This window comes from Erythrolamprus reginae, chromosome 13, assembly GCF_031021105.1.
Source record: "Erythrolamprus reginae isolate rEryReg1 chromosome 13, rEryReg1.hap1, whole genome shotgun sequence".
Classification (NCBI taxonomy): domain Eukaryota; kingdom Metazoa; phylum Chordata; class Lepidosauria; order Squamata; family Dipsadidae; genus Erythrolamprus; species Erythrolamprus reginae.
In genome coordinates, this window is record NC_091962.1 from 11,460,500 (window position 1) to 11,483,461 (window position 22,962).

At 43.2% G+C, this 22,962-nt stretch overlaps 1 protein-coding gene across 1 annotated transcript in view; it reads right to left on the minus strand.

Annotated features, from left to right (window-relative positions):
• NUP210L (nucleoporin 210 like) overlaps nt 1-21,609 on the minus strand; it is a 56,417-nt gene extending 34,808 nt beyond the window's left edge. Inside the window, exons 1-13 of the mRNA XM_070766589.1 lie at nt 21,422-21,609; nt 18,317-18,453; nt 15,688-15,819; nt 13,823-13,916; nt 12,398-12,548; nt 12,083-12,215; nt 10,401-10,559; nt 8,919-8,987; nt 7,885-7,991; nt 5,187-5,327; nt 2,427-2,564; nt 2,179-2,334; nt 921-1,119 (exon numbers count right to left, since the gene is read on the minus strand). Of these exons, the coding sequence (XP_070622690.1) occupies nt 921-1,119; nt 2,179-2,334; nt 2,427-2,564; nt 5,187-5,327; nt 7,885-7,991; nt 8,919-8,987; nt 10,401-10,559; nt 12,083-12,215; nt 12,398-12,548; nt 13,823-13,916; nt 15,688-15,819; nt 18,317-18,453; nt 21,422-21,609 (1,804 nt within the window). The remainder of the gene's footprint in view (nt 1-920; nt 1,120-2,178; nt 2,335-2,426; nt 2,565-5,186; nt 5,328-7,884; nt 7,992-8,918; nt 8,988-10,400; nt 10,560-12,082; nt 12,216-12,397; nt 12,549-13,822; nt 13,917-15,687; nt 15,820-18,316; nt 18,454-21,421) is intronic.
• Nucleotides 21,610-22,962: the final 1,353 nt, after the last annotated feature.

Below are 22,962 nucleotides of genomic sequence, written 5' to 3' on the forward strand. Positions count from 1 at the left end.
CTCATGTTGCTTCTGATCTTTCCCCCAACTAACCTCAGATTGTGTCCCTTTGTTCTTGTGTTCACTTTCCTATTAAAAACACTTCCCTCCTGGACCTTATTTAACCCTTTCACCTATTTAAATGTTTCAGTTGTGTCCCACCCTTTCCCTTCTGTCCTCCAGACTATACAGATTGAGTTCATGAAGTCTTTCCTCGTACGTTTTATGCTTAAGACTTTCCACCATTCTTGTCTTTGGACCCGTTCAATTTTGTCAATATCTTTTTGTAGGTGAGGTTTCCAGAACTGGACACAGTATTATTCCAAATGGGGTCTCACCAGCACTCTATATAAGGGGATCAGAATCTCCCTCTTCCTGCTTGTTATACCTCTAGCTATGCAGCCAAGCATCCTACTTGCTTTCCCTACCGCCCGACCACACTGCTCACCCATTTTGAGACGGTCAGAAATCACTACCCCTAAATCCTTCTCTTCTGAAGTTTTTGCTAACACAGAACTGCCAATGCAATACTCAGATTGAGGATTCCTTTTCCCCATGGGCATTATTTTACATTTGGAAACATTAAACTGCAGTTTCCATTGCTTTGACCATTTATCTAGTAAAGCTAAATCATTTACCATATTACAGACACCTCCAGGAATATCAACTCTATTTTATGTTCACCAGGTTAATTGTTTTTAAAAAAACCTCTAATAAAATGAAGGATGAAAGTAAACAAATAAGCAGCTCCATTGTTGTTATTATTATTTTTTTCCCCAGCAAAACTTTGCATGTGGTGCAGAAACCCTGATTGGGGCTTGAAGAGAGACAGGTGCCTCCCTGCAAAGAACGGCCCGCGGGCCTAATCCTGGCCTAACCTGCCTGTAAAGGCGGCTACCAGGAAAGCTGGTCTAATGTCAGGTCTAGAGTAGCCTTTTTACCTTCTTCGTTCAAGGCGAAGACTCCCTGTTTGTCCATGCTGACATCCAAGGCCAGAAGTGAGCAGTCGGTGAAAGCCGTCACCATCCCGGTCTTCTTCTCGACGTGGTACATGGCCAGTTGCACCTCCAAAGTCTGGCCGATCTCGGCGTCGGCGTGGAAGGGCAGGAGTTCCATCTTGGACAGGTTCAGCACATACACCTGGGTGGGTGGAGGGGTTGAAAGCACCTAGGAGGCGTCTCATCCTCCCACGGACAGGGGGGAGACGCGGCTGTAACAGCTTGAATTGAGCCCAGGATTATGGTCATAAAGCCAGACACACGTGTGAGGGGTCTTTTTTCCCCAGCGGTCATTAAAGGGGAGGCCGTGGTTGTTAAGCCAGTGACACAATAGAAACATAGAAACATAGAAGATGGACGGCAGAAAAAGACCTCCTGGTCCATCTAGTCTGCCCTTATGCTATTTCCTTTATTTGTGCTGTATGGTTTTTAATTGTTGAGGTTTTATATATTTTATTATTAGATTTGTTCCATTGTTATACAGTACTGTTTTTATTACTGTTGTGAGCCGCCCCGAGTCTTCGGAGAGGGGCGGCATACAAATCTAATACATTGAATTTAATTGAATTATCTTAGGATGGATCTATGTTTATCCCAGGCATGTTTAAATTCAGCGACTGTGGATTGACCAACCACCTCTGCTGGACGTTTGTCCCAAGCATCTACTACTCTTTCCATAAAATAATATTTTCTCATGTTGCTTTTGATCTTTCCCCCAACTGACCTCAGATTGGTCCCCTGGTTCTTGGGTTCACTTTCCTATTAAAATCACTTCCCTCCTGGACCTTATTTAACCCTTTAACCTATTTAAATGTTTCGATCGTGTCCCCCCTTTCCCTTCTGTCCTCCAGACTATACAGATTGAGTTCATGAAGTTTTTCCTGATAAAGTTTTATGCTTAAGACCCTTCCACCATTTTTGTAGATTAGGCCTATATCCTAAGATTTTTGTTAATATTGCTTCTTCATTGCTTATTTGACCCCTATGACAATCATTAAGTGTCGTACCACATGATTCTTGACAAAGGTATATTTTATTTTATGTACGCTGAGAGCATATGCACCAAGACAAATTCCTTGTGTGTCCAATCACACTTGGCCAATAAAATTCTATTCTATTCTATTCTATTTCTAAGTCACTGGGTTCATCGCTGAGTGGTGCCCTTTCCCAGCTCCCTTGCCAGGTTTGGCTGTCCACTTGCCTGGATTTCTCCGAAATGGAAGGGGTTCTGCACATCCCTGGCCTGCACCGCGCTTTGCCCCTCGGTGAGTCCCGCAGCGACGACACCTTTGATGGTCACCGTGGCCACCGATTGGTTGGAGGAGGTCCAGGTGAAGTTGCCGCTGCCCCCCTCCACCTGCAGGAAGGTGGGCAGGTCTTCAACACAGACACACACACACACCCAGGATGCCCCTCCCTGCAGAACGGGAGTCAAATGCCACAACTGACCTGGACTTTGTAGCGGTACAGGAGATCCAGAGAATGGTAGGGGAAGGCGAGGAAGGGAGGGCTCAGCGCGATGGGAAGGTAGACCTTGATTTCTTGCTCGTGGCCGATGGGGGAGAGGAAATAATCGTCCAAGCCGCTCTGCAGGCAGAATGTTTAAAAAGTGGGGTGATTGATTGATCAATCGATTATTGATTGATTGAGAGCGCCTTAAAGAAATGCCTCGCATAACTGTGACTGGAGAAATAATCTGCATTACTATCTGGTTTGGTAATGAAACATCAGCAAGGAAACAACGGAGCGGAGAGACCACCAAGGACCCTACAGTCTTCTTCCCTTCTGCAAACTCCACTTCCCTCTAGCACTGATGGGGTTACCCAGTTGGGTCATGAAATGTCTTCAAGGAAACAACCAAGCTCAGAGACTACCAAGGACCTCACATTTTCTTTCTTTTCTTTTTTCTTTTCTTTTCTTTCTTGTCCTTGCTCCCTTTCCTTCCTTCTCCTTTTTCCTTTTTCCTTTCCTTCTTCCTTTCTTTCCTTCCTTCTTTCTTTCTTGTCCTTGCTCCCTTCCCTTTCCTTCCTTCTCCTTCCTTCCTTCTTTCTTTCTTTCTTTCTTTCTTTACCTTCCTTCCTTCCTTCTTTCTTTCTTGTCCTTGCTCCCTTCCCTTTCCTCCCTTCTCCTTTTTTCTTTCTTTCTTTCTTTCTTTCTTTTCATTCCTTCCTTCCTTCTTTTCTTTCTTTCTTGTCCTTGCTCCCTTCCCTTTCCTTCCTTCTCCTTTTTCCTTTTTTCTTTCTTTCTTTCTTTCTTTCTTTCTTTCCTTCCTTCTTTCTTGTCCTTGCTCCCTTCCCTTTCCTTCCTTCTCCTTTTTTCCTTCTTTCTTTCTTTCTTTACCTTTCTTCCTTCCTTCTTTCTTTCTTGTCCTTGCTCCCTTCCCTTTCCTCCCTTCTCCTTTTTTCTTTCTTTCTTTCTTTCTTTTAATTCCTTCCTTCCTTCTTTCTTTCTTTCTTGTCCTTGCTCCCTTTCCTTTCCTTTCCTTCCTTCTCCTTTTTCCTTTTTTCTTTCTTTCTTTCTTTCTTTCTTTCTTTCTTTCTTTCTTTCCTTCCTTCCTTCTTGTCCTTGCTCCCTTCCCTTTCCTTCCTTCTCCTTTTTTCCTTCTTTCTTTCTTTCTTTCTTTACCTTCCTTCCTTCTTTCTTTCTTGTCCTTGCTCCCTTCCCTTTCCTCCCTTCTCCTTTTTTCTTTTTCTTTCTTTCTTTCTTTTCATTCCTTCCTTCCTTCTTTCTTTCTTTCTTGTCCTTGCTCCCTTTCCTTTCCTTTCCTTCCTTCTCCTTTTTCCTTTTTTCTTTCTTTCTTTCTTTCCTTCCTTCCTTCCTTCTTGTCCTTGCTCCCTTCCCTTTCCTTCCTTCTCCTTTTTTCCTTCTTTCTTTCTTTCTTTACCTTCCTTCCTTCCTTCTTTCTTGTCCTTGCTCCCTTCCCTTTCCTCCCTTCTCCCTTTTTCTTTCTTTCTTTCTTTCTTTTCATTCCTTCCTTCCTTCTTTCTTTCTTTCTTGTCCTTGCTCCCTTTCCTTTCCTTTCCTTCCTTCTCCTTTTTCCTTTTTTCTTTCTTTCTTTCTTTCCTTCCTTCCTTCCTTCTTGTCCTTGCTCCCTTCCCTTTCCTTCCTTCTCCTTTTTCCTTTTTTCTTTCTTTCTTTCTTTCTTTCCTTCCTTCCTTCTTGTCCTTGCTCCCTTCCCTTTCCTTCCTTCTCCTTTTTTCCTTCTTTCTTTCTTTCTTTCTTTCTTTACCTTCCTTCCTTCCTTCTTTCTTTCTTGTCCTTGCTCCCTTCCCTTTCCTCCCTTCTCCTTTTTTCTTTCTTTCTTTCTTTCTTTTCATTCCTTCCTTCCTTCTTTCTTTCTTTCTTGTCCTTGCTCCCTTTCCTTTCCTTTCCTTTCCTTTCCTTCCTTCTCCTTTTTCCTTTTTTCTTTCTTTCCTTCCTTCCTTCCTTCTTGTCCTTGCTCCCTTCCCTTTCCTTCCTTCTCCTTTTTTCCTTCTTTCTTTCTTTCTTTACCTTCCTTCCTTCTTTCTTGTCCTTGCTCCCTTCCCTTTCCTCCCTTCTCCTTTTTTCTTTTTCTTTCTTTCTTTCTTTTCATTCCTTCCTTCCTTCCTTCTTTCTTTCTTTCTTTCTTTCTTGTCCTTGCTCCCTTCCCTTTCCTTCCTTCTCCTTTTTCCTTCCTTCTTTCTTTTCCTTCCTTCCTTCTTTCTTTCTTGTCCTTGCTCCCTTCCCTTTCCTTCCTTCTCCTTTTTCCTTTTCTTTCTTTCTTTCTTTCCCTTCCTTCCTTCCCTCCTTCCTTCCTTTTTCTCTCTTTCCTTCCTTCCTTTTCTTCTTTTTTCTCCTCCCCTTCTCTTCCACAATCCCTTCTAGCACTGAGGTTGTTAGCTATTTGGGTCATGAAACGTCTGCAAGAAAACCAACCAGCTCAGAAACACCCCCCCCCCAAGGACCGCATAAAATAATCTATGAATTCAGCAAAATCATTTAAACAGCCCAAAGTTATTTTCTTAGTTTTACTTGGTTAAATATTTTAATTAACTGTGCTAAACACATCAGGGTTGACCCCTTCCTAACCCACCATGCCTGGCTGTTTTTAAAAAAAATCCCAGATCCACCTGGAGATAAAATGTGCTGAATTGTCCCTTGTTAAAAGTTATTTGAACGATGACTTCAAACTCAAGAAACCAAGCGAGGGAAAAATTCCTTGGCTGGGGAAGAGCCTCTGGTTCTTACCTGGAGGAGAACAGACAGCAACATGGCTTTAATCACCGTCACACCTTCCTTTAGGACCTGGACGATGTGATAGGAGCCATTGGCGGAAGATGTCACCTCCTCAAAATATTCCTGGGGAAACTGGTGACTTATTCGGAGATTCTGGAAAAGGCAAAATAATAATAATAATAATAATAATAATAATAATAATAATAATTGTTGTGGTTAGGTCTAGCCCTGCTCCTGCCCCAAGGACTGTGGATGTGGGGGAGACATCCACATGCTGCAGGCCTGTTTTGCCCCCCCGTGGAATCTGCTGATGAAGGCTCCTCTGACCAAGAAGACATGAGTGACAGGGAGGAGGAGAGTGTGGCAGACAGCTCAGAAGGAGATCAATTCTCTAGCTCCTCCTTGGATTCAGAACAAGAGTTAATGATACAGCCACGCATGCGGAGAGCGATGCATAGTCAGCAACAACTGAGAGATTATTATCAAAGAAAATGAGGCCACCTGTGGTTGGGTGGGGCTGTGGTCATTAGTGAGGCCGCTATAAAGAGCAGCCTGTGGGTTTGGCCATTGTGGAGGATTATCTGATCGTTGTGTTTCGTGACTGCTTTACTGACTTTGGCCTTTCGTGTGCTGATTTTCCCCCGCTTTGAAACTAAACCAGAGCAAAGTGTGTTTCACTTTGTGAAAGAAGAAGGACTGTGAATTGCCTCACAGCTGCAAGCTAAGTATCACAGAACTGATAAGGGACTTGTACAAATTACCAGTTTGTTTGGAGATGAGTGCTCTTTGCTATACCAAAAGAGGGCTTGGGTTAAGTGAATTTTCATTATAAAGAACATTGTTTTGAATTTTCAAACGTGTGTGTGTCTGAAATTTGTACCTGTGAATTTTTGGGAGGAGTCTGCCAGAGAGCCTGACAGAACAAATAATAATAATAATAATAATAATAATAATAATAATAATAATAATAATAATAATGTCAGATGAATCCCAGCGTCTGGTTAGGTCCCACAGTGTCGGCCTTCTACAGGTCCCATCCACTAGACAATGTCACTTGGTGGGACCTAGGGGAAGGGCTTTCTCTGTGGGGGCCCTGGCCCTCTGGAATCAGTTTCCCCCAGAGATTCGTATTGTTCCCGCCCTCCTCGCCTTCCGAAAGAGTCTAAAGACTCACCTATGCCGCCAAGCTTGGGGTTATTGGATTCTGCCCCTTAGCCAATGAATGCATAATGAGTTTGTTTGAATGTTTGAATGGATATGCGTGTATTTTAATAGGTAGAAACATAGAAACATAGAAGACTGACGGCAGAAAAAGACCTCATGATCCATCTAGTCTGCCCTTATACTATTTCCTGTATTTTATCTTAGGATGGATCTATGTTTATCCCAGGCATGTTTCAATTCAGTTCCTGTGGATTTATCTACGTCTGCTGGAAGTTTGTTCCAAGGATCTACTCCTCTTTCAGCCAAATAATATTTTCTCATGTAGCTTTTGATTTTCCCCCCAACTAACTTCAGATTGTGTCCCCTTGTTCTTGTGTTCACTTTCCTATTAAAAACACTTCCCTCCTGAACCTTATTTAACCCTTTGACATATTTAAATGTTTCGATCATGTCCCCCCTTTTCCTTCTGTCCTCCAGACTGTACAGATTGAGTTCATGAAGTCTTTCCTGATACATTTTATGCTTAAGACCTTCCACCATTCTTGTAGCCTGTCTTTGGACCCGTTCAATTTTGTCAATATCTTTTTGTAGGTGAGATCTCCAGAACTGGACACAGTATTATTCCAAATGGGGTCTCACCAACACTCTATACAGCGGGATCACAATCTCCCTCTTCCTGCTTGTGATACCTCTAGCTATGCAGCCAAGCATCCTACTTGCTTTTCCTACCGCCCGACCACACTGCTCACCCATTTTGAGATTGTCGGAAATCACGACTCCTAAATCCTTCTCTCTTTTTTTAGTTTTTTAAATGTAACCTTTTAAATGCGACTTTTAATCTAATGTTAATTGCATCTTGATGTTTAGTACCTTTTTTATATGTTGTAAGCTGCCCCAAGTCTTTGGAGAGGGGCAGCATATAAATATTATTATTATTATTATCATTATTATTATTATTATTATTATTATTAATAATAATAATAATAATTTATTTATTAGATTTGTATGCCGCCCCTCTCCGTAGATGATGATGATGATGATAATAATAATAATAATAATAATAATAATAATAATAATAATAATAATAATATAAAAAAATCTTAGGAGGAAAAGGGAAAACTTAGCAGCAAGCCAGGATGAAGGACCCATGAATCCGAATGGCTTTCCATAGAAGGCGTTAACACAGTCACTGTGCAAGATTACAGGTGGTCCTTAACTTACGACTGGTTACTTAGCAACCAGTTCTGATGGTTGGGTCCCCCCCATGATGGACATGAATGGACTTTGGGGTGCTCATTGGTAACCAGGCTGCAGTTATGACCCTTTGCAGTATCCTGTGTTTTGCTGAAAACTAGCAATGATTTTCTAGTTTTGGGGGGCAAAAATCTTCAGCCTTGATTCACTTAAAGGACCACCGCTGCTGGACAAAGGTCATAAAAGTGGTTTGGCCACGAGCGAGGGTGGCACGAGGGACGGTCTCCATTAGGGCTGTTGCAACTTGAGGTCTTGAGGCCCGTACGGGTGATTTTCCCCGACATCTACTCACGTCGGAGGGATAGACCTTGGTGCTCGATTTGTCGAAAACTTCGACGGTGACGGTGTATGTCCGCCTCACCTCTAAGACCCATCGGTTGCCCGGCTGGACCGTGAAGCCTGCAATGATGGAACGAGGAGAAGACGATGCGTTTCTGTCCGAAAGTCTTCATCCAGGGCAGAGAATGGACAGCTAATTTGGTGGCTTCCAGAACAAAGTTTCTCGTTTTAAGATGGGTGGATTTCAATTCTCAGAATTAACAGGATGGCTGGGGGATTCTGGGAGTGGAAGTCCAGCCATCTTCAAATGGCCAAGGATGAGAAACAGAGTTGTGGATGGAGCCACTGGGGGAAACATAGAAACATAGAAACATAGAAGTCTGACGGCAGAAAAAGACCTCCTGGTCCATCTAGTCTGCCCTTATACTATTTTCTGTATTTTATCTTAGGATGGATATATGTTTATCCCAGGCATGTTTACATTCAGTTACTGTGGATTTATCTACCACGTCTGCTGGAAGTTTGTTCCAAGGATCTACTACTCTTTCAGTCAAATAATATCTTCTCATGTTGCTTTTGATCTTTCCCCCAACTAACTTCAGATTGTGTCCCCTTGTTCTTGTGTTCCCTTTCCTATTAAAAACACTTCCCTCCTGAACCTTATTTAACCCTTTAACATATTTAAATGTTTCGATCATGTCCCCCCTTTCCCTTCTGTCCTCCAGACTCTACAGATTGAGTTCATGAAGTCTTTCCTGATACGTTTTATGCTTAAGACCTTCCACCATTCTTGTAGCCCGTCTTTGGACCCGTTCAATTTTGTCAATATCTTTTTGTAGGTGAGGTCTCCAGAACTGAACACAGTATTATTCCAAATGGGGTCTCACCAGCGCTCTATATAAGGGGATCACAATCTCCCTCTTCCTGCTTGTTCTACCTCTAGCTATGCAGCCAAGCATCCTACTTGCTTTCCCTACCGCCTGACTGCACTGTTCACCCATTTTGAGACTGTCAGAAATCACTACTAAAAAGGCTGAAAGCTCTTACCTAGAAATCCTGGTTCAACCACATATATGGTGCAGTTCGGAAGGCCTAGTGATCCTCGCATGTGGATGTCTGAATGCGCCCGTAAGGAATTCAGCTTTTTTTCTTTCTTTTTTTGCAACTGAAGGGAGGGGGTGAAATGGAAGGGCAGAGCAGCCAAACGTGTCCAGTTTCCATGGAAGGGTAGGCTCAATGCAAAGGAAAGGGGAGTTGGATGAAGGAGCTTAGTCACAAGGAGGGTGGTGTTTGCCCTTCATCACAGTAGGGAAAGAAGGGAGGGAGGAAGGAAGGGAGGTAGACAGAAGGAAAGGAGGGAGGGAAGGAGGGAAGGAAGGAAAAAGGAAGGGAGGGGAGGGAAGGAAGATGGAAGGAAAGGAGGGAGTGAAGAAGGAAAAGAAGGGAAGAGAGAGAGGAGGGAAGGAAAGGGAAGATGGAAGGAAAGGAGAGAGGGAAGGAGAAAAGGAAGGAAAGAGAGGGAGGGAAGGAAGATGGAAGGAAAGGAGGGAGGGAAGAGAAGGAAGGAAGATGAAAGGAAAGGAGGGAGTGAAGAAGGAAAAGAAGGGAAGAGAGAGAGAGGAGGGAAGGAAAGGGAAGGAGATGGAAGGAAAGGAGAGAGGGAAGGAGAAAAGGAAGGAAAGAGAGGGAGGGAGGGAAGGAAGAGGGAAGGAAAGGAGGGAGGGAGGGAGGAAGAAAGGAAGATGGAAAGAAAGGAGGGAGAAAGGGAGGGAAGGAAGGAAGAAAGGAAGATGGAAAGAAAGGAGGGAGGGAGGGAAGGAAAGGAAGGAAAGAGAGGGAGCATGAAAGGAAGAAAGATGGAAAGAAAGGAGGGAGGGAGGAAGAAAGGAAGATGGAAAGAAAGGAGGGAGGAAGGGAGGGAAGGGAAGGAAGGAAGAAAGGAAGATGGAAGGAAAGGAGGGAGTGAAGAAGGAAAAGAAGGGAAGAGAGAGAGGAGGGAAGGAAAGGGAAGATGGAAGGAAAGGAGAGAGGGAAGGAGAAAAGGAAGGAAAGAGAGGGAGGGAAGGAAGATGGAAGGAAAGGAGGGAGGGAGGGGAGGGAAGGAAGATGGAAGGAAAGGAGGTAGGGAAGAGAAGGAAGGAAGATGAAAGGAAAGGAGGGAGTGAAGAAGGAAAAGAAGGGAAGAGAGAGAGAGGAGGGAAGGAAAGGGAAGAAGATGGAAGGAAAGGAGAGAGGGAAGGAGAAAAGGAAGGAAAGAGAGGGAGGGAGGGAAGGAAGGAAGGAAGAGGGAAGGAAAGGAGGGAGGGAGGGAAGGAAAGGAAGGAAAGAGAGGGAGCAAGAAAGGAGGAAAGATGGAAAGAAAGGAGGGAGGGAGGAAGAAAGGAAGATGGAAAGAAAGGAAGGAGGAAGGGAGGGAAGGGAAGGGAAGGAAGGAAGAAAGGAAGATGGAAAGAAAGGAGGGAGGGAGGGAAGGAAAGGAAGGATCGGAGATCACGAGAATTACTTCCAGCGACCACTAATGAAGGATACTCTTGTGGACAAAGGCCAGATTCACCTGGCCCAGCTGGAGGGCGGTGACGGTGGCTGTAGTTGTGTCCAGCTGGGCCACCGGGAGAAACAGAAAGCCGCTTGGCACCTTCACCTCATCCTGCAGCTCCAGCTCGTAGTGCTCCAGAGGCAGTTCAACCTCTGCAGGGGGGGGGGAAAGGGGAGGGGGGTTGGAGAACGTTCTAGCAACAGTGACTGACCAGCGGTTCCCCCAAACCGGTTCTGTTAGAAATCCAACCCAGTCCCAGGCCTCAAACCAGCCTCCCGCTGCTTCGTTTGATCTGCAAGAGAAGATTCTCTAGGGGCAATGAGCCGCTGTGGCCTAGAGGTGGAGCTCTTGCCTCACAATCCAGAGGTTGCGAGTTCGATCCTAGGTGGAGGCAGATGTAAGGTCTCCTGCTTGGGCAGGGGGGTTGGACTAGATGACCCTCCAAGGTCCCTTCCAACTCTTCAACTTGAGTTGCTTTCAGATCCGTAGAACTTCAACTCCCGGAGTTCCCCAGAGCTCTAAGGTTGGGAAAGGCTACTTTGTCCAACACTCCTACTCAGGGGCGAGTACAAGTGCACTAGAGTGCCTTCCGTCCCCTGTCCTATTGCTCTCCTATATCTCCTTTACCTTTCTTCTACTCCTATATCTCTTCTTCTATTCTTTCATTGATATGTTCTATTCCTATACCTTCTTTTCTATTATTTCTTAGATATATTTTACTATGAGTATCTCCTCTATAACCTTCATCGTGTATTTTTCTATGTGTCTATAGATATATACCCACTAAAACCCTCATTGTGTATTGGACAAAATAAATAAATAAATAAAATAAATAAATATCTCTCATATCTTCTCTTCTATTCCTATATCTTTTTCTGCTATTCTCTCATAGATATATTTTACTCCTTTATTTTCTCCTCTATTCCCCCTTTAATACATTTTACCTGATTATATCCTCTATAACCCCCATTGTGTATTATTGTGTATTGGACAAAACAAATAAATAAAAAATAAATAAATAATAACGTAACTCTCCCTTTAACCACAAACAAACCACGCCTGGCCAGACGCCGCCTAAAACTATTGGGAGTTCCTATTATGTTAAAAAAACTTTGTTCCTACCTCCATCTTATTTAGTTGTATTTTCATAAAGTTCCAATCTACATTATCAAATGCCTTTTTCGCGTCCAAAAATATAAGCGCCATTTGCTTTTCTGGATGTTGCTCATAGTATTCTAATATATTTACTATTATTCTTAAGTTATTTTTAATTTGTCTTCCTGGTAAAAAACCATTTTGATCACTGTGTATCATATTATTTATAATACTTTTTAGTCTATTAGCAAATATTGATATGAAAATTTTATAATCTACGTTTAATAGTGAAATGGGTCTGCAATTTTCAATTTTTTTCTTTTCCGTATCAGAGTTAAGACGCCCAGCTTTCGAGCGTTTTCTCCAAATCCCCAGCAAAGCCATTCTGTGGATTTCCAGATGTTTCTCTCACTTGCCCTGAACAAGCTTCGTGGTTCGCCAAACACACCTAGGGACCCTTCTGAGCAACAGATAGTGGTGTGTTTGTGTATGTATGTGTGTGTCACACACACACACACACACACACACTGTCTGCTAGGCTGCCACGTTCGGAGGGGATGGGGCGGTCGCAACGGCCTACCTGTGATCTTTCCCTGAACTATTTTGCCAACTCTGTATCTGATATAAGCTCCCACTAGCAGGAGGATGTCGTAGGAAGGCATAAGGAAGATGTTCTCCAAGACCAAGAGGCGCACCAAGGCCGCGGCAACTTTCTGGGCGGAGGGAGGGAGGAACAAAGCAGAGAGTTTTGAGACGGGGGGGGGGGAGATGGGCAGAGCTGCGGAGGGCACTCTCGGTTTGACCAAGGGAGGGGTCAGTCCCTGGCTGGCCCTGCCTTGCCACTGATACCACGCAGATGCACCCGCCCTGCAGGGGCCTCGTCTGTCTTGCCCACCTTGTAAATGGGCTCCTGGATTCGGACCTTGATGACAGCCGCCCCCGTTTTGATTCCCGAGACCAAAATCCTGTCGCCTTGTTTCTCCTCCGCTTCCATCTGGACAATGTAGTCGGGTGGGGAGTATTCCGCCTCCGAGTACTTTAAAATCCTGCAGAAGAAGAAGAAAAAAAGACCCCAGGTTTCAGAGGAGACAAAAGGCTCAGCTCTTGCAACCAGTTGAACATCTGCCCATCCATCTGCCCATCATCTATCTATCTATCTATTTATTCATCCATATCTGTCTGTCTGTCTGTCTATCTATCTATATCTCTCTATATCTATCTACCTATCTATCATATCTATCATATCTATCTACCTACCTACCTACCTACCTATCTACCTATCTACATCTATCTACCTATCTCTCTATCTCTGTCTCTCTGTCTCTCTCTATTTATCTATCTATGTATCTATCTATCTTATCTATCTATCTATCTATCTATCTATCTATCTATCCATCCATCCATCCATCCATCCATCTATCCATCTATCTACCTCCCCACCCACCCACCCATCCATCTACCTACCTATCATGTATCTTCTATCTATCTATCTATCTATCTATCTATCTATCTATCTATCTATCTTGTCTGTCTGTCTGTCTGTCTACCTGTCTGTCTACCTATCTACCTACCTATCTACATCTATCTACCTCTCTCTGTCTCTCTGTCTCTCTGTCTCTATCTATCTATCTATCTATCTATCTATCTATCTATCTATCTATCTATCTATCTATCTACCTACCTACCTACCTACCCATCCATCCATCCATCTATCTATCTATCCATCCATCTATCTACCTCCCCACCCACCCACCCATCCATCTACCTACCTATCATGTATCTTCTGTCTATCATCTATCTATTTACTTAAACATGCCTGGGATAAACATAGATCCATCCTAAGATAACATACAGGAAATAGTATAAGGGCAGACTAGATGGACCATGAGGTCTTTTTCTGCCGTCAATTTTCTATGTTTCTATATTTCTACTTATCCATCCATCCATCATCTATCCATCCATCCACCCACCCATATCTATCTACTCATCTGCTCTACCTCCAACATGTTTGCTCACAACTTAACCTGGTTTAACAGGCAATTTGTTTCCAAGAGCAGAGGCATCTCATAAGAAAAGTTGCCATCTACATTATTTTAAGAATATTTTTTAAAGCCATCTATTACAAAGATTATTACCATGACTTTTTAAACTGGACTCTGCTTCTGGGGAGCCTGACCACCGCCTAGTCTCACAGAGTCAATTTGCCCTCAAGCTCAAGAATTTCATCATGTATTTTACTATGTGCATACCCACTAAAACCCTCACTGTGTCTTGGACAAAATCAATCAATCAATAAATAAAAAATAAAAATTCACCTGACCTGATTTTCTTCGAAAGCTCCAGGTTTTCCATTTCATCGTCCTTGGCGACGCTCCACTCAAACTCCAGCCCTTCCAGGCTGCTGAAGGTGTTTCCTGCCAAGAGAAATTGGACGATGGACTTGTGGCCATAATAGACGTGATGACCATCCGGTATTCAGAGTGGCTCAATTTTTAAGAAAACCCCCTGCATTCCTCCCCAAAGGCGGAGTTGATTTTTTTCCCCTCCTGGTATCCAAAGCAGCACAATGAAGGTACCAGGCAGGTACTTCAGCTTCAACCACAACACAAGAGCACACAACAGATTTAAACTTAATATTAACCGCTCCAAACTTGAGTGTAAAAAATATGACTTCAGTAACCGAGGTGTCGAAGCGTTGAACTCATTACCTGACTCCGTTGTGTCAACCCCTAACCCCCAACATTTTTCCCTTAGACTATCCACGATTGACCTCTCCAGGTTCCTTAGAGGTCAGTAAGGGACGAGTACAAGTGCACTAGAGTGCCTTCCATCCCCTGTCCTATTGCTCTCCTATATCTCCTACACCTTTCTTCTATTCCTATATCTCTTCTTCTATTCTTTCATTGATATGTTCTATTACTTTATCTTCTTTTCTATTATTTCATAGATATATTTTACTATGAGTATCTCCTCTATAACCTTCATCATGTATTTTACTATGTGCATATAGATATATATATATATCCACTAAAACCGTCATTGTGTATTGGACTAACTAACTAACTATAACTATAAATAAATAAATAAATAAATAAAGAAAGAAGGAAAGAAGGAAAGAAGGAAAGAAGGAAAGAAGGAAAGAAGGAAAGAAAGTTAAAATTGGTATTTCGGGGAAAGCCGAGAGAGAAAAAGGACTCGGTTGAAAAGGCCACTTTTTCTGTCTCTTCCCGATTCAGACGACTGGGAAAGTGGATTACGTAAAAAGGGTTTGGGTGATCATCTCTAGGTCGGGCAGGATCTGGATCAATCACCTTCTATTCTTTCATTGATATGTTCTATTACTTTATCTTCTTTTCTATTATTTCATAGATATATTTTACTATGAGTATCTCCTCTATAACCTTCATCATGTATTTTACTATGTGCATATAGATATATATATATATCCACTAAAACCCTCATTGTGTATTGGACTAACTAACTAACTATAACTATAACTATAACTATAACTATAAAGAAAGAAAGAAAGAAAGAAAGAAAGAAAGAAAGAAAGAAAGAAAGAAAGGAGGAAAGAAGGAAAGAAGGAAAGAAGGAAAGAAAGGAAGTTAAAAATGGTATTTCAGGGAAAGCCGAGAGAGAAAAAGGACTCGGTTGAAAAGGCCACTTTTTCTGTCTCTTCCCGATTCAGACGACTGGGAAAGTGGATTACGTAAAAAGGGTTTGGGTGATCATCTCTAGGTCGGGCAGGATCTGGATCAATCACCTTCTATTCTTTCATTGATATGTTCTATTACTTTATCTTCTTTTCTATTATTTCATAGATATATTTTACTATGAGTATCTCCTCTATAACCTTCATCATGTATTTTACTATGTGCTTATAGATATATATATATATATCCACTAAAACCCTCATTGTGTATTGGACTAACTAACTAACTATAACTATAACTATAAATAAAGAAAGAAAGAAAGAAAGAAGGAAAGAAGGAAAGAACGAAAGAAGGAAAGAAGGAAAGAAAGAAAGTTAAAAATGGTATTTCAGGGAAAGCCGAGAGAGAAAAAGGACTCGGTTGAAAAGGCCACTTTTTCTGTCTCTTCCCGATTCAGACGACTGGGAAAGTGGATTACGTAAAAAGGGTTTGGGTGATCATCTCTAGGTCGGGCAGGATCTGGATCAATCACCTTCAGCATCTAAAGCTCTGACGCTGAGCTCTAAGGGGGAGTCCTCCACGTAGATCTCCCGAGTCCGCGAGACGATTTCAACCTTCTCAATCAGATCCACGATGATGTCACAGCGGAGCAAGTGGCCCGTCACTGGGGGGGGGGAAGAAACAACAACCACGACGCCGCGTCTCCTGTTTGTTTGTTTGTTTGTTTGTTTGCTTATTTATTCATTCATTCATTCCATTCATTCATTCATTCATTTATTAGATTTGTATGCCGCCCCTCTCCGCAGACTCGGGGCGGCTCACAACAACAATGAAGCAGTATACAATAAACAAATCTAATATTTAAAAAAATATCTAAAACCCATTATTTAAAAGAACATGCAACACAAGCATACCATACATAAAACTATATAGGCCTGGGGGAGATGTCTCAGTTCCCCCATGCCTGACGGCAGAGGTGGGTTTTAAGAAGTTTGCGAAAGGCAAGGAGGGTGGGTGCAATTCTGATCTCTGGGGGGAACTGGTTCCAGAGGGTTCGGGGCCGCCACAGAGAAGGCTCTTCCCCTGCGTCTCGCCGGATGACATCGTTTATTCGACGGGACCCGGAGCAGGCCAACTCTGTGGAACCTAACTGGTCGCTGGGATTCGTGCGGCAGAAGGCGGTCCCGGAGATATTCTGGTCCGATGCCATGAAGGGCTTTATAGGTCATAACCAACACTTTGAATTGTGACCAGAAACTGATCGGCAACCAATGTGGACTGCGGAGTGTTGGTGACACATGGGCATATTTGGGAAAGCCCATGATTGCTCTCGCAGCTGCATTTCTCTGCGGCCAGCTGGCAAAAAACAGGGTGAGGTCAACCCGACAAACTACGTCTAAATCGTCTTTTGATTTAAAGAATTTAAGAGAAAGAGGATCGGTTCCAAACGGTCTGTGAAAGAGCTGGACGGCCCCTCGTCTGAAATTGTATATATAGGATCTCTACATGTCTATGGAGATTTTCAGTCTTCCAGGTCATGGTGGTCCCAGAGGTGCTTTTTTTTTTGGGGACCATCCATTGGTCAGAGCGCAAGAAATCTCCTGGATGAGAAGCGAAACGTTTTCAAGGAAAAGTCCATTTGCCTCTTGAAAAAGCAGCTTTGGGATTAAGGGGAGATTAGACAGTCAACTGCCTAAAATGGGATAGGGCCTCTTGCTAGGGCAGGGGGCTGGACTAGATGACCTTCAAGGTCCCTTCCAGCTTTATTCTGATTCGGTTTTCATGTTTGCCGTCTCTGAATTGCTAAAGATCCCAAGTAGCCAGGAAAGGGTCTTCTCACTCACTTTCTCTCTCTCTCCTCTTTTCTCTCTCCCTCCTCTTTTTCTCTTCTCTCTCTCTTCTCTCTCTCTCCCACCTTTTTCTCTTCTCTCTCCCTCCTCTTTCTCTTCTCTCTCTCTCCTTCTCTTCTCTCTCTCTCTTCTCTCTCTCTCTCCCTCCCTCCTCTTTTTCTCTTCTCTCTCTCCTCCCTCTCTCTCTCTTCTCTCTCTCTCCTCTTTTTCTCTTCTCTCTCTCTCTCTTCTCCCTCTCTCTCTCATCTTGGAAAATCCACAGCAGAAACTAAACATCGCTGATGGCTGTGTGTCAATTGCTTTGAATGCTCAGCAGAGGTCGCTGGACACAATGGCAAACCAATCCCATCAGCCACGTCAGGCTGTTGGGCAAAGAGCTGACAGCTTCTCTGAGATAGGGCAGGTTAAGCAACAAACCCGGCGGGGATTTTTAAATTTTAAACTTTATATATAGAGAAACCTAGAAGATTGACGGCAGAAGACCTCCTGGTCCCTCTAGTCTCCCCTTATACTATTTCCTGTATTTTATCTTAGGATGGATCTATGTTTATCCCAAGCATGTTTCAATTCAGTTACTGTGGATTTACCGACCATCTCTGCTGGAAGTTTGTTCCAAGCATCTACAACTCTTTCAGTCAAATAATATTTTCTCATATTGCTTCTGATCTTTCCCCCAACTGACCTCAGATTGTGGCCCCCTTGTTCTTGTGTTCACTTTCCTATTAAAAACACTTCCCTCCTGGACCTTATTTAATCCTATAACATATTTAAATGTTTCGATCATGTCCCCCCTTTCCCTTCTGTCCTCCAGACTATACATGAAGTCTTTCCTGACAAGTTTTATGCTTAAGACCTTCCACCATTTTTGTAGCCCGTCTTTGCATCTGTTCAATTATTTGATCCAGTTCAATCTATTATAGAGTCTGTTTATATATTTATTTATTGGACTTGTATGCCGCCCCTCTCCGAGGACTCCGAGGATCTATGATGAGGATCTCGAAATTCCATCCAAAACTTTTAAAGGGCCAAACTCCCTCTCCCAGAAGCCTCGTAAGGAGCCCTGCAGTTACTCCTCGGTTTTACAAAAAGTCATGTATTATATTTATATTTATTTCTCTTTCATTTTTAACGCATATATTTAATATATATATACTGTATATATATTTTTAAGCCAGGAGAGTGGTGGGCATCCAGCCTGCCTCTGCAGGAGAAAGTTCCAAAGGGCAGGTGCAATCCCGCCAATCAGAATTCTTTAACTGACAGGGGTCCGCAGCATCCCCCTTCTTCTTCTTCTGGCCTCCACCTACCTACCTATCTCCTCCGCTACGATCACGCTGGCTAGCTTTGTGGCCTGCAGAGAGCGGGTGGTGAGCAACGCTTTCTGGGAGCAGGCGGTCCCGTTCTCGTAGATCGGATCGATGGTGACCATGTCGTGGCGGGTGGAGTGCCTACAAGGCAGGAGAGAAAATTCTTCAGGTTTCCATCTTTCCACACCAGTTTGGTTACGACCAGTAAGCCCTCATCCTCCCACCCCTGCCCCAGTTGCTCTTCTCAGCAGTTTGTTTGTTTGTTAATTTAATAATTTAATTTAATTTAATTTAATTTAATTTAATTTAATAATTTAATTTAATTTAATAATTTAATTTAATTTAATTATTTAATTTAATTTAATTTAATTTAATTTAATTTAATTTAAATTTAATTTAAATTTAATTTATTATTTTATTTTATTTTATTTATTTATTGGATTTGTATGCCGCCCCTCTCCAGAGACTCGGGGCGGCTAACAGCAACAATAAAACAGTGTACAATAGTAATCCAATACTAAAAACGATTAAAAACCCATTAATATAAAAACCAAACATACATACAAAACATACCATGCATAGAATTGTAAAGGCCTAGGGGGAAAGAGGATCTCAATTCCCCCATGCCTGATGGCAGAGGTGGGTTTTGAGTAGCTTACGAAAGGCGAGGAGGGTGGGGGCAATTCTAATCTCTGGGGGGAGTTGGTTCCAGAGGGCTGGGGCCGCCACAGAGAAGGCTCTTCCCCTGGGTCCTGCCAGGTGACATTGTTTAGTTGACGGGACCGGGAGAAGATCCACTCTGTGGGACCTGATCGGTCGCTGGGATTCGTGCGGCAGAAGGCGGTCCCTGAGATAATCTGGTCCGATGCCATGAAGGGCTTTATAGGTCATAACCAACACTTTGAATTGTGACCAGAAACTGATCGGCAACCAATGCAGACTGTGGAGTGTTGGTGTAACATGGGCATACTTGGGAAAGCCCACGATTTCTCTCGCAGCTGCATTCTGAAGTTTCCGAGTTGCTGGTCTAGACTGGAAGCATCAACATTTGAGACTGGGAGCCGGTTCCCATCGTCAGCCAACTTCTCAACGGCAGTCAAAAAACCAGTCGGCGTCTCCCCTATGCCACTTTTCCCCTTGAATAAAAGAGGATGAATTTATGGATGAAATCAAATCGGGCTCCTTCAAAGAGTTTTTAAGGAACGAAGACACCTCCATGGCCAGGTAGTGTCCCGTGGCCCACATTCCGCTTAGCAATAAACCCACTGACCTCAACCAACTCTAACACGATCAGGCTTGCTAAATTTTGACTATTTATTTATTTATTTATTTATTTATTCATTCATTCATTCATTCATTCATTCATTCATTGGATTTGTATGCCGCCTCTCTCCGTGGACTCGGGGCGGCTAACAACAGTGATAAAAACAGAATGTAAAAATCCAATACTGAAACAGCTAAAAACCCTTGTTATAAAACCAATCATACATACAAACATACCATGCATAAATTGTAGAAGCCTAGGGGGAAAAGAATATCTCAGTTCCCCCATGCCTGATGGCAGAGGTGGGTTTTGAGAAGTTTACGAAAGGCAAGGAGGGTATGGGCTGTTCTAATCTCTGGGGGGAGCTGGTTCCAGAGGGCCGGGGCCGCCACAGAGAAGGCTCTTCCCCTGGGCCCCGCCAAACGGCATTGTTTAGTTGCCGGGACCCGGAGAAGGCCCACTCTGTGGGACCTAACTGGTTGCTGGGATTCGTGCGGCAGAAGGTGGTCCCTGAGATAATCTGCTCAAAATAAATAAATAAATAAAGGGAACACTCAAATAGCACATCCTAGACCCGAATGAATGAAATATTCTCGTTGAATACTTTGTTATGTACGAAGTTGAATGTGCACAGGAGCCGGTGAAATTGACTGTCAATCGGTGTTGCTTCCTAAGCGGGCAGTTTGATTTCACAGAAGTTTGACTGACTTGGAGTTATATTGTGTTGCTTAAGTTTTCCCTTTATTTTATTTTATTTTGAGCAGTGTATTTTGTGGTGAGCCGCCGTGAGTCCCACAGGAGTGGGCAGCATTGAAGTCAAATTAATTAATTAATTACATTGCCCCATTCTCCCCACTCTTGGATAAACTAGCAATAGAGGGTGAAGGGTTCTTTTTTTCCATTTTGGATAACTCAGAGTGCTTTTTCAGGAGGTCTCTTTCCCCATCTTCAATGGTTTAGCACTAGCAACAGATTGGGTGTTTTTAATAAAAAAAAATACAGATGATTTATTCATAACAATGTTTCTTCAATCCTGAATGAATTAGCAATGGCAGTGGATCCCCCCCCCCCAATTCTGGAGAATTAATTGATAACTTGTTTTTCTAATTGTGGATGAATTTGCCATAGCAGATTCATTATTGATATTTTTTCAATCTTGGGTTAATAGTGTCGTCCACGCACACACACACCAATTCTAAATGAATTAACAATAGTAGATTTTTTTTTGGGGGGGGGGCAATTCTGGATGAAGTATTAATTTTTTTTCAATCTTGGATACTTTTCCAAATTGTGGATGAATTCTTACTAGTTTTTCAATCTTAGATTAATAGTACATTCTCCCCCTCAATCTGAACGAATTAACAATAGGGTTTTTTTCAATTCTGGCTGAATTATTAATACTTTTTCAATCTTGGATTAATATTTTTTATTCTTTCTTCATTCATCCATTCAATTTTTTTTAATGGATGGATTTTCTGAACAAAAATTCTGAACAATAGTAGGGTATTTCTTTCCAATTCTGGATGAATTATTAATACTTTTTCAATCTTGAATATTTTTCCAATTCTGAATTCATTGATTTCCCCCCCAAATTCTGATTCTGGCTGGATTAGCAATAGCATTTCTTTAGCTCAGGGGTAGGCAAATTTGATTCTTGGACTTCAACTCCCAGAATTCCTGAGGTAACCTGATAGGCTCAGGAATTCTGGGAGTTGAAGTCCACAACTCTACCCACTGCTTTAGCTAATGGGCTTCATACTTCCGGGTCTTGCCCTGCCCCGTTTCGTGACGTCACCCCTCCGCCCTTTTCTTTCCTCCCCTCCCCGCGAGGCCCCGCCCCCTCACCAAGAATAACAACCGCCCTCAGCGCCCAGCACGAAGGGCACCCGCTTATCCCGACTGAAGGGCAACAACACTTTCGGCACATTCAGCTTATAAAATCCCGCGGGCCCAGTCAGAAGGGCCACGGCAAGGAGGAAAACCGGCAATGGTGACAGCGGCGGAGCCCGAGTCGGTCGGGAAACCGCCTTCATCTTCGAAAGAAGCCTCCAGAAATGGCGGCCTGAAACGTTGCCCCCCCCCCACCCACGCGCGCGTTGCCCTTGTGCGCATGCTCCGCCCAGCTAGGTTCCAGCCTCGCACTCGGTCCTGGGTCTGTGCGCGCGCACTCGTCGCCCCATCGCGAATCGTGTCGTTACAACGGGAGGCGCGCTTCCTCGCGTTTTTGCGCCTGCGCATTTTTTAATTCCAGATTTATACATGGAATTTGAAATTATTCGTTTATTAGATTGATCGGTTTCTCAAGGAAGCGTGAGAAGGCGTTTAGCGAAACAAGAATGGCCATTTCTGAGCTGCAATACTGCAGGCGACCAAGAGAGGGCTGCTGGGGAAACCCTAAAGTTAACTCTGGTCTTTGCCGCCATCTAGCGGTAGTGCCAAGACCTGCAGTGCAAAAAAAAAGTTCAATGCAATAACTGGCTGTTCTAGAAACTGATTTTGATGGATGAACCCCCAATTTGGGAGGTTGGTTAATGTCTACCCTTATGGTGTAATGGCAGTCCTGTGAGCCCCTTAATTATCTAGGTTGCCTCAACACATTGACCCCAAACTTGGGCTGATAAAAAACGGTGAACACATTGGGCTGAACCATCAAGTACGACTTAGCAACTGTATCAAGAAACGTCTGAACTACAACCCTGTGAAAAGAATTGTATAGAATGTGAAGGATGTGTATTTTTGTTATATTTTTTATAACACTGAAGACGGTATTTAATTTCACTGTGCAAGACACAATGACAATAAAATGTAAAATAAAAACTCAAACTTCAGATCGTGCCAAATGCAGCTGCGAGAGCAATCATGGGCTTTCCCAAATATGCCCATGTCACACCAACACTCTGCATTGGTTGCCGATCAGTTTCCGGTCACAATTCAAAGTGTTGGTTATGACCTATAAAGCCCTTCATGGCACCGGGCCAGATTATCTCGGGGACCACTATCTACCGCATGAATCCCAGCGACCAGTTAGGTCCCAGAGAGTGGGTCTTCTCCGGGTCCCATCAACTAAACAATGCCGGTTGGCGGGGCCCAGGGGAAGAGCCTTCTCTGTGGCGGCCCCAACCCTCTGGAACAAACTCCCCCCAGAGTTCAGAATTGCCCCCACCCTCCTTGCCTTTCGTAAGCTCCTCAAAACCCACCTCTGCCGTCAGGCATGGGGCAACTAAGATAATTTTCCCCCTAGGCTTCTACAATTTATGCATGGTATGTTTGTATGTATGATTGGTTTTATAATAAGGGTTTTTAGATATTATAGTATTGGATTTTTACATTCTGTTTTTGGTCACTGTTGTTAGCCGCCCCGAGTCCACGGAGAGGGGTGGCATACA